Source organism: Coccinella septempunctata, chromosome 4 (assembly GCF_907165205.1).
Source record: "Coccinella septempunctata chromosome 4, icCocSept1.1, whole genome shotgun sequence".
Classification (NCBI taxonomy): Eukaryota; Metazoa; Arthropoda; class Insecta; order Coleoptera; family Coccinellidae; genus Coccinella; species Coccinella septempunctata.
The window spans coordinates 9,746,816-9,762,752 of record NC_058192.1 but is presented as its reverse complement, the minus strand read 5'-3'; the positions used below and the strand labels follow the sequence as shown (position 1 = coordinate 9,762,752).

Below are 15,937 nucleotides of genomic sequence, written 5' to 3'. Positions count from 1 at the left end.
GAGGACTGATTTAGGGGATGGGATAGTGTGAGTTATGTGATTTCCATTGTTTACGCACTCCAAGGATGGGGATTACTGAAGTTTTATTGTTCTATCGAGCATTTGATAGACCTTCTGCTGAGGAAATGAAAACATTTTCAGTTTCCAACAAACACAGAATTTCAAATATAATATTATATCCTTTTCCACAAAATTACTCCTGGAACAGCCACAGTCTAAGACTGACGATATTCACCTATCCAACAATTAGATTGGTGGATAAACCCAGCATAACTTTCAGGAAAAAAATCATTTTTATCATCGTGCTTGATTTGTTTGAGTATTTTGACTGAATATGTAGGTACCTATGAATATGAAAAAGGATTTTATAATCACCTTCGACATTTAAGCACAAGCTCTAATGCTTCAATTTCAATTGTAAATTAATAGTTCCCAAAATATTGCGAGTTGAAAACACAGCAAATTTACCCAATGAAATGTGATCGCTGTTAGACGTGAGATAGGCTTCATCTATCTACGGACGAAGTAAGAGTCCAATTAGTCCTTACACCATTTGGATGGCGTAGTCATAAAGAATGTCTTCTCTTCACAAGGCTGTTTTCATTTCATGGATGATTTTTTTTGAATTCGCACTGCAAAGTGGGGAGCATAGCTGTTATGATAAGAAATACGAACTGATTTTGATATGAGTGATTTTGAACAAGTATAAAATCACGTGTTTTTTGTGAAAATCGCCTAATTTCCAATAATATACCTAATGGTTAAATTTTAAGGAATTGTGCGTTTTTCTTAGATATGGAGCCTAACTATGATTATTTCGTGGGTAAAATTCTTCTTTACTGTTGCTTATATTATTTATTTATTCACTGAGAAATACTATACAGACATTTCAACCCAACACAGTGAGTAGGTACTCACAGAATTATATAAAAAATATTATAAAACTATATTAAATCTATCCTATGGTTGAAGATAATGACAAAAAAACAACTTAAACGAATGAATGAAAACTTTAAATAAAAAAACGATGAAAGAATGTTGAAGAAGAATGTTATCATTGCAAATTGAACTCAACTCAAAGAACTTTTTGATTTTCACAAGAAAAAAACAGGCTGGTTAACTAGCATGGTCATGCCTAGCTTAGTTTTAATTGTTTTTGAGTGTGAGAGGTAGGATATTGTGATTATTTTGTTAATAATTAAACCTCCTATGAAATTCGAAGCTTTTTTTATGGTTGTTGATGCGATCGATATAGATCCAATAAAACTTCCATTCCCGCTTGAGGATCATGTATCAATCTGTTGTGCAACATCAATCCGATTCTCCCATCCCATCATTTATATAAGAGGGACCCCAAAACTACCCCCAACAATTTTTTCACCATCAACCCCCCTCCCAATCTCAGTTAACCCAGATTTCCTTGGCGGAATTTCCCTCGGCATCCCCTTTTTTCACATCAAACCTGTACATCCTCGTCCTGCAAACGTGACCGGCATGTCCTGATCCTGTTTCTCCGACTGTTGCCTCGCTGCTTGGGGGTCCGAACAGCCTTGGCCCTTGCCTCGTGGGTAGACACGACGGGGGTGCGGCGGGGGGCCGGCAGTGGCGTCGAGTCGTCGCGCAGACACCTTGCACTCGCTTTGCACCCGCCCGTCCGCCCCCGCGAGCCGCCATGACAACGCAGCTCCTGACGCCGCTCCGCACTGCGTGCCCGCATCCAGGCGCTGTTGCCGGGTTGGGGGAGGACGGAATTCATTCGTTTTCGTTTTTTTTTTTTGAAAAACAGGAAAATAATACAGAGTGTTCCTGAATTGGAGGTGCAAACGAAGAGGAGAGATTCCTTGAGTAATTTTAAGACAAAAAGTCCCATAAACATGGGATGGCAAACGTTTCCTTTTCGAGATGCAGGGTGGAAGTTGGAATTTTTGGATTGGTATCAAAACAGGTTGTGAAGACACATTCATCGTTAGAAATACCAAGTTCAATAGGGAACTCTAACGATTTGTCAAAATCAGCTAAGCGTTGGCTGTCGTGGGACACACAAGCTTTTCCCTCCATTGATTCGCATGCTGTTTTGGTGGAGTATTGTGTTTTGTGCATGTTTTTGGATAAAAAGGTTCTTCCCTAGGTTAGATTAGAGTGATTAGACTATAACTTTCTGATAAATGCCTCTTTACACTGATAATAAAAAGCTTTGTGTGCCACACGGTAATGAACGGTCAGCTGATTTTGACAAATCGTTAGAGTACTCTATTGGATGTGTCAAAACTAACACTGAATTTATTCACCACACAGCTTGCTAACTGAATTTTTATGACAATTTTGATTCTCCAAAAGATTTCGAGAGACTCGTTTGTTTTTTTTTCTCGAAATCGGTAGAAGATACGACAAAACTACAAGAGACCCCTAAATTTAGTGTAACAACAAAGCTCCTTTTCACATTTCTTCAAATTAACAGTGACTCACCAAAAAAAAAGTTCTGGAGGAAAACAATAAGGCACAGTGTTCCAGAAAAAATATCACCCTGTATATTTGCTATCAGAATTGGCATATCACATGGTGTAAACTATCGATTATGATATTTATGCGAAATTTCAGTTGAATATCTTTTAAAGTGTAGATACTATAAGAGAAAAACGAAGAAAAATCTAACTTTAACACTTTTTATTTTGAAAACAAGTTTTTTCTGTGATGAACCTTCGGAATCGGACGGAAACAAAATTTGTATCCCTCCTCAAATCAGGAAAGGCTTTTTAGCACTACTGACTGAATTTTTCGGCGCCCCATTTATTTTTCCAAAACATGAGAAAACCATTGAAAACATTTTTGTTTCTGATACGGACAGCATCAAGAAATAACAAGCGTTCAAAAAAAATTGTCGTAAAGTAGGTTCTGGTATTTTGAAGGTTCATGTTTTGGCCCTTAGCTTGTATCACTACATACATAATTCGTTGAGTGAGAATATGTAAACGTCAGGTGACATTAAAGTGTGAAGTAAATGAATGGTTCTCACGCTATGTACCTGTTCGTAATTTGTTTTTTCTAAAACCGTTACTTTGATTTGAGCAAGAAGTTACAAGGGACCTCATAGGTTAAAAATGAAGCAGGCTATAAAAAATTTATTTTTCAATAGTATAATAAGAATAAGGAAAAAAGAGTCTTGCGAAACAAATTTTACAGGTGACTTTTTTTACCCCTTGCAATTACACAGTAATTTCACCTTTTGAGTCCTTTTAGGGTGCTTTGAACAAAGTTTTAGAATAATAAATTTGAATTCACCTTTTCACAATGAAAAGATACCAACATGCCAACATTGAAAATTTATAAATTTTTTCGGAAAAATGATTTAAATTTTCTGTTATAAAATTTCTTGGTGGAATGTCCGTAGGCTTACTGTACAAAATAAGTTTTTGATACAAATTTGAAAGTGCTCCACACACAAGTAAACACAACAGGAGTATATTCGACGAATAAAAAAAACTGATTTCATAATTTCATTTGCACGTGGAGATGAGGGTTTTATAAATACATTGGGAAAAACTGATGAAATATGAAAAATTTTTTCAGAGGTGTTTCTGACTTATCCCTTCATTCTGGGCCAGTCTGTATATTAGCCACATTGATTTATAGAAATCTAGCTGAAAGTTGGTGATGAAATTTGAATGAATCTATGTAATTTTTTTCCAAATTTGATATGTACAAGCTATCAAGTAAAAGATTCGAATTTTGAGAGAATCTGATAGTATACTTCTCTTTGAAAGCTGCTGCCTATCGAAAATCATGATTTCGCAGAAGGTGCTACTTTGGAATTGACTCCACCAGAAAAATCCTTGGATAAAAAATGAAGTAGAGTATCCCGGATCAGGATACAAGAAAATGATCCCAGTTCGTAATTCGAGTAAGGCAGGACAAAGCGGCAACGCCGCGGGAAATATTTAACCCTGAGCTCTCACTTTCTGTTTCTCTACATTCAATTACTCCAGACCCGGTTACCAGGACACTATCGTTTGTTGAGTAACATTTTCGGCATAAATATTCCATTTCAAGAGGGCGAAGGTGCTTATCCTCCCAATTCAAAGGAAAACGTTACGAAATATGAACGAGTGTATCATTTCATTAGGTTACGACGGAAAACGGGACGAATAATTATTCCAAGTACGCTCGGTTGATGTACCTACTCCACGGCAATATGAAGCCCTGATAAGCCCTAAGCCTTTCTTGATTATAATGGAAAGTGGATTTGATGTTGGGATGGGATAGTATTAAGTTCGCCCTAGACTACAGGATGCCTTTGACAGCACAGGAAAACGTTGAAAATTCGACATATATTCGATCTTTTGTGAAATAGGTTGTCCCTCATTATTGCTCAAACCATTAATTTTTCCAATAGCCTGCGATTTTACCAGATTTATTTGGAGGAGTCTATTTTAACTCCCTACTATGCTAAATGTACTCTCTCGAATTTTTGAAAATGGAATGTGGGCCGAGTGACACATCGTTTTTCATTTTTGAGGAACCAAGCAGCGTTGTTTTGTTCAGTAGTTGGATGGGTGACCCCCTTAGTTGTGAATTTGAACAAGCAAACAAAAGCTCTTTAGTCTATGGCTCAGCTTTCCTCATCTAGACTGAGTCTTCCTATTATTGATAATTTCGAACATTCATCTATTCCTGGATGTGATATACTTTTCAGAAATCAGAGTGAAAGAAATTAGATTTAGTGGTTATAAATCGAAATTCTTTCTATAAAAACTTTCTATTTTATTTTCCGGGTAAGAAACGTAACTGCTCTGAATTCTTGCAATATCTTCAGAATCTATTTCATAAAATATGAGGCAACATGTCGTCAAGGAGTTTCGGATCCAGGGAAACATTTTTTCGTCATCAACGTCGCCATGGTTATGATGTGTCCGATTGGACCAACACACATGATGTGATAACAGAAATCAATATGTTTTATTACCCATTCTTTTTGGATTTTAACTTGTTGAATAGTCCTCTGGAACAAAAGTCGAAATTTGTTCGAGAAAAGAACCAGAGCATGCGCCATTTTGCAACTAGATTGCATTCACAGTTGCAACTTGCAGTCCAAGTGTCCAAGTCAGAAAGAATTGTTCAAGAGTGAGAAGTTTACTCAGACATAACTGATGAGTCGTAAACGTGGTTTAGTAGTTTTGTACAATTATTTCTGAATGATTTTTTCTGTTTATTTCAGTTGAGTCCATTTTTCCTTATAGTTAGGACATATTTGAGTGAGATAAAAGCTTATAAAAATAAACAATAATAGAAAACCGTAATATGAATTTGACCTATTCAAAATTTAAGTGTACCATTTCTGATGGGCACACAAGGAAATCTCCATTGGTCCTCTAAAACACCAGACCAGTTTTTGTCGAAGAATTCGAAGATAAAATGTTGGACAATATTTTCCGACGATAATTTCATTCTTTCCTATCAAATTTGGAGAAGGCATAAACAGCCATTTGTTCTGATATTTGAAATCCTTTTGAATTTTGACGGAGAAGTTGGAAGAATAGCTTCACTTAGGTGAAATATCTGACTAGAAGTGAAATATTCCAGTTTATTTCTTCTTCATCAATCCATCAGTTCAAAATACATGAAGGGCATGAAGAAAGTTTAACGTTTTACTAGGTATATCAAGTCATTATTTTCATACATAAACCTTATTGTATTGTACTTTTAGCGTTTTGATTCAAATACCTTTCTCAAAATTCCTCAATATTGTTATCCTGAAGTGCTTATCAATTAATATTAAAAAAAAATATAAAGCAGGACAAATATCGTTGGAAAATTATCAAATGATTTGCAAAACAAATAAAAAGTATTTAAAAATTCCCCTCTTATTCTTTTAGACAGATGCATCATTTTCGTTTTCATTCATTGAATTGTCATCTGAATCTTGGTAGATGGTAGTTTTAGATTTGTTTGTAATCAACATTTCTCTGTAATAATTGTCAATGCTTAGCGCATCCACCATAAGTTTCATTTCATATTTTTTCAGGAAATTTTTACAGTAAGATAAACATAATTGAAACATTGGAATCGAACAAATATTTTGACATGAACAGAATCAATCAAAATCGCTTAGGAAGGAAATAATTCAAGTGTTTTCGTATTTATCTAAAGAAGATATTTATGAAATGAGTTTTCAAACTACAGATCTTTTCTCTTTTGGAAATACTGTTTTTCAAATGAAGCTTCATAAGGTGAAGAGAATCTCGACTCACCTGACTTCAAATAATTGAATAATTAACACTGCTGGGAAAACTTCCAATGATTTTCCACAGCAATTTCAGGTACGGAAAACGTGAAAATAGCGCGATTTAATTTTAACCTATCATTTTATATCACAATTATCACAACATTTACGGAATGTTCAAAATTTTCGGAGAAAATTCACAGTAACACGGGAGCATTTCTTCCTCGAGGAAGATGGTGTCAATTTTCCATTATTATATACATATACATGCAAGGGAGAAGATTAAGGATGGCAACTCTGTCATACGGAAAATTACACGCATGTCCGATCGTGGAAAATGAGGGAAATGCTGAAGGTTTTTCTTTAGTTCTAATGATCGGTAGGCTTTAATGAGATCATTCAAGGACATATTTCTGTCCTTGGGCTTTTAACCTACGACATCGAAGCCACATAATTTCGCGATTATTATTTTTTCTATGAACATAACCTCTATCTATCCAATTTCTTTGATCTAACCTTAAATTTCTCTGTCAGAAATTCCTACCCCTATAAATCATTGAACATGCATTGAACTGAATAATTAATCTTTATTGAGTTCAATGATATAAATAGACCTAGTTGAAACGATTCAACTATAACAAACAGAAATGAATAAAATCTTTAGGACCTCATGCATAACTCGAGTAGGAACATCCTTTTGTAATTACAGCACAAACACTTCATCTAATTATTGCTTAGACCTAGTAAAGTAAGATGTAAGCATCCTTCGAAATGCTCTTCTATAATTAATTAATTTCAGGAGGTTCGATTATGAAAATTTCATGGCTGTGCTTCTTCTGAAAAATACCTCTAGATCAACAGCTTTAGCTGTCCGAAGCTTCAATGTTGAACTATCTAGGGTAACTGAACAAACGAGTCAAGTTAGTACAGGTCAGGCTCGATTACAATTTTGGGATGATACAATAGAAGCTTGTTTCAATACCGACGTGAAAAAAATACCTCAACATCCAGTAGCCTTAGAAATTTATAAGGTATCATATTCCGGTACTTGGATTGTTATGTAAAACATTTCAATTCCAGTTGTTTTAGGCAGTTAATAGATCAAAACTTTCGAAAAGGTACTTCAAAAACTTGATCAAGTGTCGTTATGATTATCTTAATCGTAATTTCTTCATCACCTTGGATGAAATGGAGAAATATTCAGAGAATACTGTTTCAAATTTATATTACTTGATTCTAGAAGGCTGTGGAATGCTGGATGCACAATCTGAGCTTGTGGCTTCACATTTGGGGAAAGCACAAGGCATATTGAACTTATTGAGGTGCTAGTATTCTTTTATACTTTGAAAAATTATAAAATAATGAAAATTTTCATTTCAGAGGTTGTATTATTGCCAGAAAACTGAATTTTATATCGATACCACAAGAGCTCTTAGTGAAACACAAAGTCAGTGACCAAAGTATATTGAATGGAGTTTCTAGTCAAAAATTGAATAGTTGTGTATCTGAGGTTGCTGGTAGAGCATATGAGCATCTTCAAAAAGCTAGACATTTATCAGATAAATTACCTGATAATTGTGCCCCAGTTTTTTTACCTGCTGTCACTATTGATGGATACCTAACTAAATTACAAGTGGTTAATTATGACATTTTCCATCCATCTTTGAAGAGGAAACCACTTCTCTGGTTGCCAAAACTGATATGGTACAAATATCGAAATAAATATTAAATTTATACTTGTGTATTCACTTTTTCTATATTTGATCAATCAATTCGTACCTATCTCATATAAATTAATGAATATACTACTATGGGCATATCAGTGCAGTATTAAAGATAATAGAGTTAACTCTATAATCTTTGTGCAGTATTATAATGATTGTACATTTCAAAAACCGCGCTTTATCATGAGTGCGTGCGCGCGCGAGCTCTGAATATATCGCGATCCTTATCACACTCGCTCATATCAAGCTCGCTTTCCCCCATATGAAAATTCTAGAAGTTTCCTTGCTTTACCGGGGACAGCGCGAGTTACGTTATCCTTGATCTGTCCAATCAGTAATCTTTAGCGGCAAGACTAATTTTGTGCAAGCCGGCAAGTGAATTTATTTCATATTCGAATACTAATCCTACTGTTACTGTTCTTCCCAGTCCAATTTCCCGCAAGAATAAAGGTATGTATATTTTTAATAATACTTATTCGATTTGTGCGAAGTCACAAAATCGATGAACCGCTTATCTTTCGAAGCACATGTTCCATAAAACTTGATCTGCTTAGATTTCCATTTCGAAGCTTCCAACTTAAGAACGATACACTTTATATGATTAAGATTCCAATTATTGATCGTTTGAAAAGGTTTGTGGATTAATTAATTCAGGTTTTAAGATTTCCCTTTTAGGTTAGAAGTAATCCATTCAATCAAGTTGACTGCGGGACTCGTTTCTGTCAGAACTGTCGTATTTCTAAATAATAAGTTGAATAAAAGTGTATATTGCTTTCAGATGTATCGTTTACCAGCAGCATTGAGAACAACCGCTTTGGTTAAAGCTAATAGATTGAATAATGTGCAGAGGTGGTATGCTAAAGACGTAAGGTTTGGTGCTGAAGTAAGGGCTCTCATGTTGCAAGGAGTAGATGTGTTAGCCGATGCTGTAGCTATTACTATGGGTCCAAAGGTTAGTATATTACATCTATATTCATCTATGTGCCGAGGTATCACATATACGGAGTCCTACAAGTTATAAGTCATTTAACTTTTACAAGGGGCTTATTCACGTTTATGTTTCTTTAGGGTCGAAATGTAATTATTGAACAATCTTGGGGTTCACCTAAAATTACAAAAGATGGCGTCACTGTAGCCAAGGGTGTAGAACTTAAGGATAAAATTCAAAATATCGGTGCCCGTTTGGTTCAAGATGTAGCAAATAACACAAATGAAAAAGCTGGTGATGGCACAACTACAGCTACAGTTCTAGCTAGATCTATTGCTAAGGATGGTTTCGATAATATCGGCAAAGGTGCAAACCCTGTTGAAGTTAGGAAAGGTATAGTAAATTTAAAAAAAGGTTGTAATGAGATTTATATGGGAATCATTATTCGCAGGAATTATGTTGGCTGTGGAGAAAATTACAGAAACTCTCAAATCCCTGTCTAGACCAGTCACAACTCCTGAAGAAATATGTCAAGTAGCTACAATTTCCGCCAATGGTGATAGCGCGATTGGATCTCTTATTTCTGATGCTATGAAGAGGGTTGGAAAAGAGGGTGTCATCACAGTTAAAGATGGCAAGACTCTCAGTGATGAATTGGAGGTTATCGAGGGTATGAAATTTGACCGTGGATACATTTCACCTTATTTCGTCAACACATCTAAAGGTTTGTATAATCATTGTTAATTATATGTGGATATGGTTTGAATCCTCCCTTTTTGTAGGTGCAAAGGTTGAATACCAAGATGCTCTTTTGCTGTTGAGTGAAAAGAAAATCTCTTCAGTTCAAAGCATTGTTCCTGCCTTAGAGTTGGCAAATGCTCAAAGAAAACCATTGGTCATCATTGCCGAAGACGTTGATGGTGAAGCTTTAACTACTTTGGTAGTCAACAGGTATCTAAATTCAGTCTTTACTAGATTTCTATGTCTAAAAAATAACATTTTTGAGCTTGATCTTATTTTTTGGCATCCAGGTTGAGAATTGGATTACAAGTAGCTGCAGTTAAAGCCCCAGGTTTTGGAGACAACCGCAAGGCAACTCTGCAAGATATGGCAATCGCTACTGGTGGAATCGTTTTTGGAGATGAAGCTAACGTAGTCAAACTAGAAGACATTCAATTGGCTGACTTGGGTCAAGTGGGAGAAATTGTGATCACCAAAGATGATACTTTGCTTCTCAAAGGTAAAGGCAAAAAAGACGATATTGACAGACGCGCTGAGGCTATCAGGGATCAGATCGAGGATACAACTTCTGAATACGAGAAGGAAAAACTTCAAGAAAGATTGGCAAGACTCGCTTCTGGAGTTGCCGTTTTGAAAGTTGGAGGTAGCAGCGAAGTTGAAGTTAACGAGAAGAAGGATCGTGTGACGGACGCGTTGAACGCAACAAGGGCTGCCGTCGAAGAGGGCATTGTACCCGGTGGTGGAACCGCCCTGTTGAGATGTGCCAAGAGCTTGGATTCTGTTAAGACATCAAACAGCGATCAAGCTAATGGTATGTATATACTTCCGATTATTATTCAGAAATGGATATAATTTCAAATGTCAATTATGTCAGAAACGTCAAAAAATCTGTGACTGAATCATAGATTTATCATAGACCACACAAATCTATGCAATGACTAAAGATATTTCATGCTTTTCTATTTGTTTTTTGGTTTTCCCGATTGACATTACTTGAGAGACAATCAAACTCATGACATTTATGGTCTTGGTGAATTTTTTTCTTTATTTATTTAGTATTGTAGTTCTGGAGCTTATTTTAATTTATTAGTAGAAAATGCATGAAGGGCTCTTTCTTCATTTTGTTTTTATTGAAAGAAAAGCCTCATATTTTGTGCTAAATTGTATGAAATATTGGTGTTCATGATTCTTTTACGTCAGAATTGTGAGAAAAATTATTTTGACAATGCATTTCTTGAGAAGTATCAATGCAATGGTCATTTTGTTCAATTAAGAGTGACGCCATTTTGCAGGTGTTGCCATTGTTAAACGTGCCTTGAGGGTACCCTGCATGACTATTGCGAAGAATGCTGGCATGGATGCAACACAAATTGTGGTCGAAGTTGAACAGAAAGGAGGCGATATTGGATATGATGCTCTCAACAATGAATTTGTTAACATGTTTGAGAGGGGAATCATCGATCCTACCAAGGTACGTCTTGATATAATTCGTCAACCATGCTTTAGAGCTTTTCTTCAAAGACTATTTAGATTGAGAATGGAAGAGAGTTAAAAACTGATTGACTATTACAGGTTGTGAGGACAGCCATCACCGATGCCTCGGGAGTAGCATCCCTCCTAACCACTGCAGAAGCAGTCATCACAGAAATTCCAAAGGAAGAGCCAGCAGTACCTGCCGGTATGGGAGGTGGAATGGGAGGTATGGGCGGTATGGGTGGAATGATGTAAAGTGATTTCATCCTTCCGCTGCGAAATTCATCTCATTTTCCTTCATCGAATAAGACATTAGTTTACGTACAATAAAGTATGTATGAGAGTGAGTGTTGAGAGGACTCCCAGTGACTGAGAACTTGACCGAGAGTTTTTATTACATTTTGGTCAAAATATGGGAGTTTATGTTAAGTTCAATATTCGTGGCAGCATTTTCCTCACTTTAACACGAATATACATGTATGAATTTCATTGACTCTTTGTGTTTGGTATGTTTTGATTACCATAAAGGATTTTGTTCTAGCCAAACGATTTCAGTGATCTGAGAATATTTTTGTAATAGAACAAACTTGCATTTTTTTAATGTTTGTAAGATTGCATGTAGAGAAGTTGTTAATATATTGTTATTTTTTATTGGTTTCTTTTATTTGAGGTACATCTTAAGCTACATTTATGTCTCATTTATCATCTTGTGGTGGATGTGTTCCAAATTGAAATACATCCAGATACATTATGAATCGTCAATATCCTGAGGAAAATAAATTTGAAAAGTCTGGTTTGCCAATTCATTACACAACCAAGCATGATGCCAAGATTTTACATCGATATAATTTCAATATTGGCTATTGGGCTCTGTTCCTGATTTTTCAGCTCCTTCAGTCATCACAGGATATTTTATGGAGAAGATTTGGAAGCTCAGTGGGATTTAATGTTTGATTCAAAATAATACCGATTTCAGTCTTTGAGGTGGGAGCACCGTGAATTCCGAGGGGGATTGCCCACAGAGGCCCCTACCTGCCTACGCCCATGTATTCAGCATTAGATGGAATTTAATCGCAAGAATTTTCATTTATCATGACTTTCGACTTAGATTAACTCAAGAATAGTGTTGTATATCGCTGGTACGGCAAGTAGTGGCCAGAAAGAAAAATCCAATCGGAAGTTTGGGTGACTGATGAAAAAAATGTCAAACTGTAAAAGCAACACAGATGAGAAATGAATAAAATTAAGATTCTTCAGGCTACAGGCTTTAGAAAGATTCCTTTTGTTACACCTCTCTTATCTAGCTCTTCGTAGTGCTCTTACTCTCTTGAGAGTGCCATGCATTTTCATGCGATCGTTGACAATTCTGGCTCCCCAAGCGCACACTTAGCCATTATCGAAATTCATTATACCGTTGACTCTGTTCTCGCCACACCCATATATTAATAACCACACCAACATTCGCCTATCAGACTCATACAGACGAAATCTGGACTCATCTGTGAACAGGCAGGATACACCATCTTGTTGAGTTAAACTTCGTAACTCAACTTAAGTTGATCACACCCCTACAAGAAATGAGTTTGTTTTAATTTCTTTGTATTAAAGCTAAGAAGTGAATAGAGGAACACATTTTTTGTGTTTGTGTAAAACGCAAACATACGCGTTTCCACATATAGGTATGGTATGAACAGAAATACTGAAAATTTGATTCAAGTGCGAAAAAATAAGTTCTCTCTCGATTACACACTTTAATTTTGAGCTGTTATGCTGTTTATGCAACAAGGTAGGTGTATACGGTAGGTATACCTACCTTTATTGTGGGGCAATCTTTTAAAAAGACGGAAACTTTATTTCCATAACATACACAGTTGCAACCACTCAAAAAGTTAGAAAGATACAGTTGGGTACCTCTAGATGAAATATAGACTAGGGCTAATAACTTCGGAATTATTCAACAATATCGGATGCCTCAAAGTGTTCTTATAAAAAAATTGATAAACTCCAATTTCCCTATATGCATATAAATTCTCGTACAACTTCAGACAAAGTGAAAATATTTTTCCACAACTTAACAAGTACAAAGTTCGAAGCATCATCTGATCCGGGGATCATTAGCGCCAAAGCACCGGGACTTTCAACCTCCCCCATCTTGCCCTCCCTGCCACCCGAAAGCTTTAAATATCATCTTACATTTTAACGATGAAAACAGGGAACGTGGAGCGATTCCGAAGTCGAATAAAACTGTTTGCATGAAACCCGACCTTTCAGTCTATTTGGCAGTTTTATCAAATTGCTGGAATCGAATTCAGTTTGAGTAAGTTTCGCAGAAGGCAAACTGTTAGAGCCCGATAAAATAACTTCTTAAGCTTCTGAAGTTTCCGACACAATACACTGATAAGTTCGGAGACTTATACTCTTTCTTTTTTTTTGTTATGTTTCGACGTTTTGGGACGATAACTTCTTGGGATATTGGTTGGGACGTTGTCTATAGGTTATTTGAATGCTTGGTCGACGAATCGGTTGATTGCATCGGTCAGCAACTTTTTCGTGCCCCGAAATAGTTGGTTGGAAGAAACAAATTTGTCTTTCACTCAGAGCTGGGCTTCAGCCACTCTAATAAGTGGAAAACGCCCCTTGACAAGAGTTCCATACAAAGATTCATTGTGGCCATTATATCACCAAAATATTACCCGCTCAATTAAACAAGATGAACCAGTAGTTGTCAGAGCACATAAGCAGAAAGCGCAAAACGTTTCATCAAAGGAATCATTATCCCTTCGAATTTCACTTCTCAATTTTATACCCTTTACATGTGCTGATCCAAATTAGAGCTATGAGCACTATCTTCCTTTATTATTGTATCTTTTTTTATCGATTTACGCAGTATTTCAGCTCAGTTTTCGAGAAAATTGTCTGAGATTGTTAAAGGAGAGCGATTGTTACAGGCACTCTATGAAATATGGACAGATATAACTTGCACAACCTAGGTAATAGTGTATTCCATTTGTAACAATGTTCTTAATAGTTAATATTGTTGCAGCTCTGGCTGTGGAGCACTGGAAATAAAAAACCCAATGTGAAAACTCCGCATATAAACTTATAGAAAACTAGTCACTGTGTTTTGTAATATTCGTGGGTAGTGTTCATTCTTCTCCTCGATAATCTTAAAAAAAATCATATCAATATTTCAGAATAACGAGGATGAATTTGATCTTGTTGAATTTTTTATGCCAATAGTATTAGGTACATTCTTATATGAACAATGGGATTGAGTAGGTATCCAATCTATCAGGCATAATATTGAAAGAACTGTAGAATGAATGCTATGGTTTCATAACAGTATATATTTTTCCTCAACGTATATCCCATACGACGTTCTACAATACCTTACCGTTTTACATATAAAGTGAGTGAATAATGATATTCAGATTGGGTTATCGAATCGTATTTGTGAAGATTGGAAAATAGAAAATTCGAATACACCCAATTTTGTGCTGCTATAGCCGCGAACTCGGTTGTTATATCCATCTCCTGAATAAATGAATTTCTATCGGCATTCGTGGAGACATCCGGAGATCTCTCAACAAATCAGGTTGAGGTCGGATTCACAAGGAGATTTGGAGTATTTCAGTCGCATCTAAGGGGGTGTTTTGCCAGCGGAATAAACGTACTTGAGTTGATGAAAACCAGTACCGTTCCAGAGCCTCTGTCCATATACTGACTGGACTTCATTTAACGATTTGTGAAGTAGGTATATTCAACAATAGGCTGTTCTGCCTGTTCTCAATTTTTGTAACAAAGTTATATACCTACTTATTAGTTGAGAAAATAAGAACTTAGTTTGTTGCAGTTTATATAATACAGAATAACTCTTAGAAATACATGAAGGTGATCATTTTACAACTGAAGGTGAAACAATCGCATCGAGAATCGTGGTAATAAAATTGATGACAAATTTGAAGAAATAATCGTTGAAATAGGTTCTGCTATGATACCAGATCAAGTGTGAGCTATTTTATCAAAAAGCCTTGATAAGAAGTGAAACCGAGAAAAAAACTCTTTTCCTGATGACTTAAAACAACGATTTGATTTAGTTTACTAAATTTTTAGTTCGATTTTGACTAGAAATAAAACTAGACTTAAAGGCAGGGAGTGTTCATTTTCCACACAGCCTAATGAAAATCAGATTGATTTGTAGAAGCATTGATTTCCACGCTCGTTGGGCCATGAATTGATAACTATTGTTTTGCATTTTACCACAACGACAACATCGACAAGGAAGATTCAAAGAACGTTATCTATGTCCCCTGGAAGAGATGTTGCAAAATGGCGTATGCGCCGGTAACAGATCTTTAGGCTGAAATAAATAACAATGTAGAAGGAGATGTGAATAATAATTATTAAAAAATCATAATGTTGAACAAATGGAGTTCATGTCAGTTAGACTTTCCATCAGTACAACTAGACTATAGTAAATGTTTCACTTCAAAACAATGAATATTTTTGGCTTTATTATCAAATGAGTGATTTCTAGACAGACGCTGTCCTAGCTTGCTACTTCGGTGGGTCTTACCAATATCATCAGTTTTCCGAAAACATAAGAGGAAAGTGCACAGTGTGGGCAAAATTCGTTGTCTACTGAGGGGATCTCAAAAACTATAAGAGCTAGAGGAAAACGGATGACACATTTCCTAGCTCTTTTTCAGAGCAACAAAAAATTGTGAACACCGTAGCCTCCTACGATTCTTCGATTTTGAGTTATCAGCAAAAAATGAGATTTTAACGATTTCGAAAAGTTCTCATAACTTTTTGTCTTTGAAGTTACAGATCTGAAACTTGAACCTTATACAG

The 15,937-nt window shown here is 35.9% G+C and overlaps 3 protein-coding genes across 3 annotated transcripts in view; 2 read left to right on the top strand and 1 right to left on the bottom strand.

Annotated features, from left to right (window-relative positions):
* Positions 1–6,518, bottom strand: part of LOC123311007 (zinc finger protein chinmo-like) — a 62,965-nt gene extending 56,447 nt beyond the window's left edge. The window contains exon 1 of the mRNA XM_044894753.1: positions 6,246–6,518. The gene's annotated coding sequence lies outside the window, so the exon portion shown is untranslated. The remainder of the gene's footprint in view (positions 1–6,245) is intronic.
* Positions 6,519–6,739: 221 nt separating this feature from the next.
* Positions 6,740–7,953, top strand: LOC123311268 (NADH dehydrogenase (ubiquinone) complex I, assembly factor 6). The gene is made up of 4 exons (XM_044895132.1): positions 6,740–6,965; positions 7,017–7,248; positions 7,307–7,539; positions 7,598–7,953. The coding sequence occupies exons 1-4, from the start codon at positions 6,865–6,867 to the stop codon at positions 7,944–7,946; spliced, it is 915 nt and encodes a 304-aa protein (XP_044751067.1). The 5' UTR covers positions 6,740–6,864; the 3' UTR covers positions 7,947–7,953.
* Positions 7,954–8,218: 265 nt separating this feature from the next.
* On the top strand, positions 8,219–11,734 carry LOC123311267 (heat shock protein 60A-like). Its single transcript, XM_044895131.1, has 8 exons — positions 8,219–8,390; positions 8,715–8,893; positions 9,010–9,262; positions 9,321–9,593; positions 9,652–9,820; positions 9,901–10,421; positions 10,903–11,081; positions 11,183–11,734. The coding sequence occupies exons 2-8, from the start codon at positions 8,720–8,722 to the stop codon at positions 11,336–11,338; spliced, it is 1,725 nt and encodes a 574-aa protein (XP_044751066.1). The 5' UTR covers positions 8,219–8,390; positions 8,715–8,719; the 3' UTR covers positions 11,339–11,734.
* Positions 11,735–15,937: the final 4,203 nt, after the last annotated feature.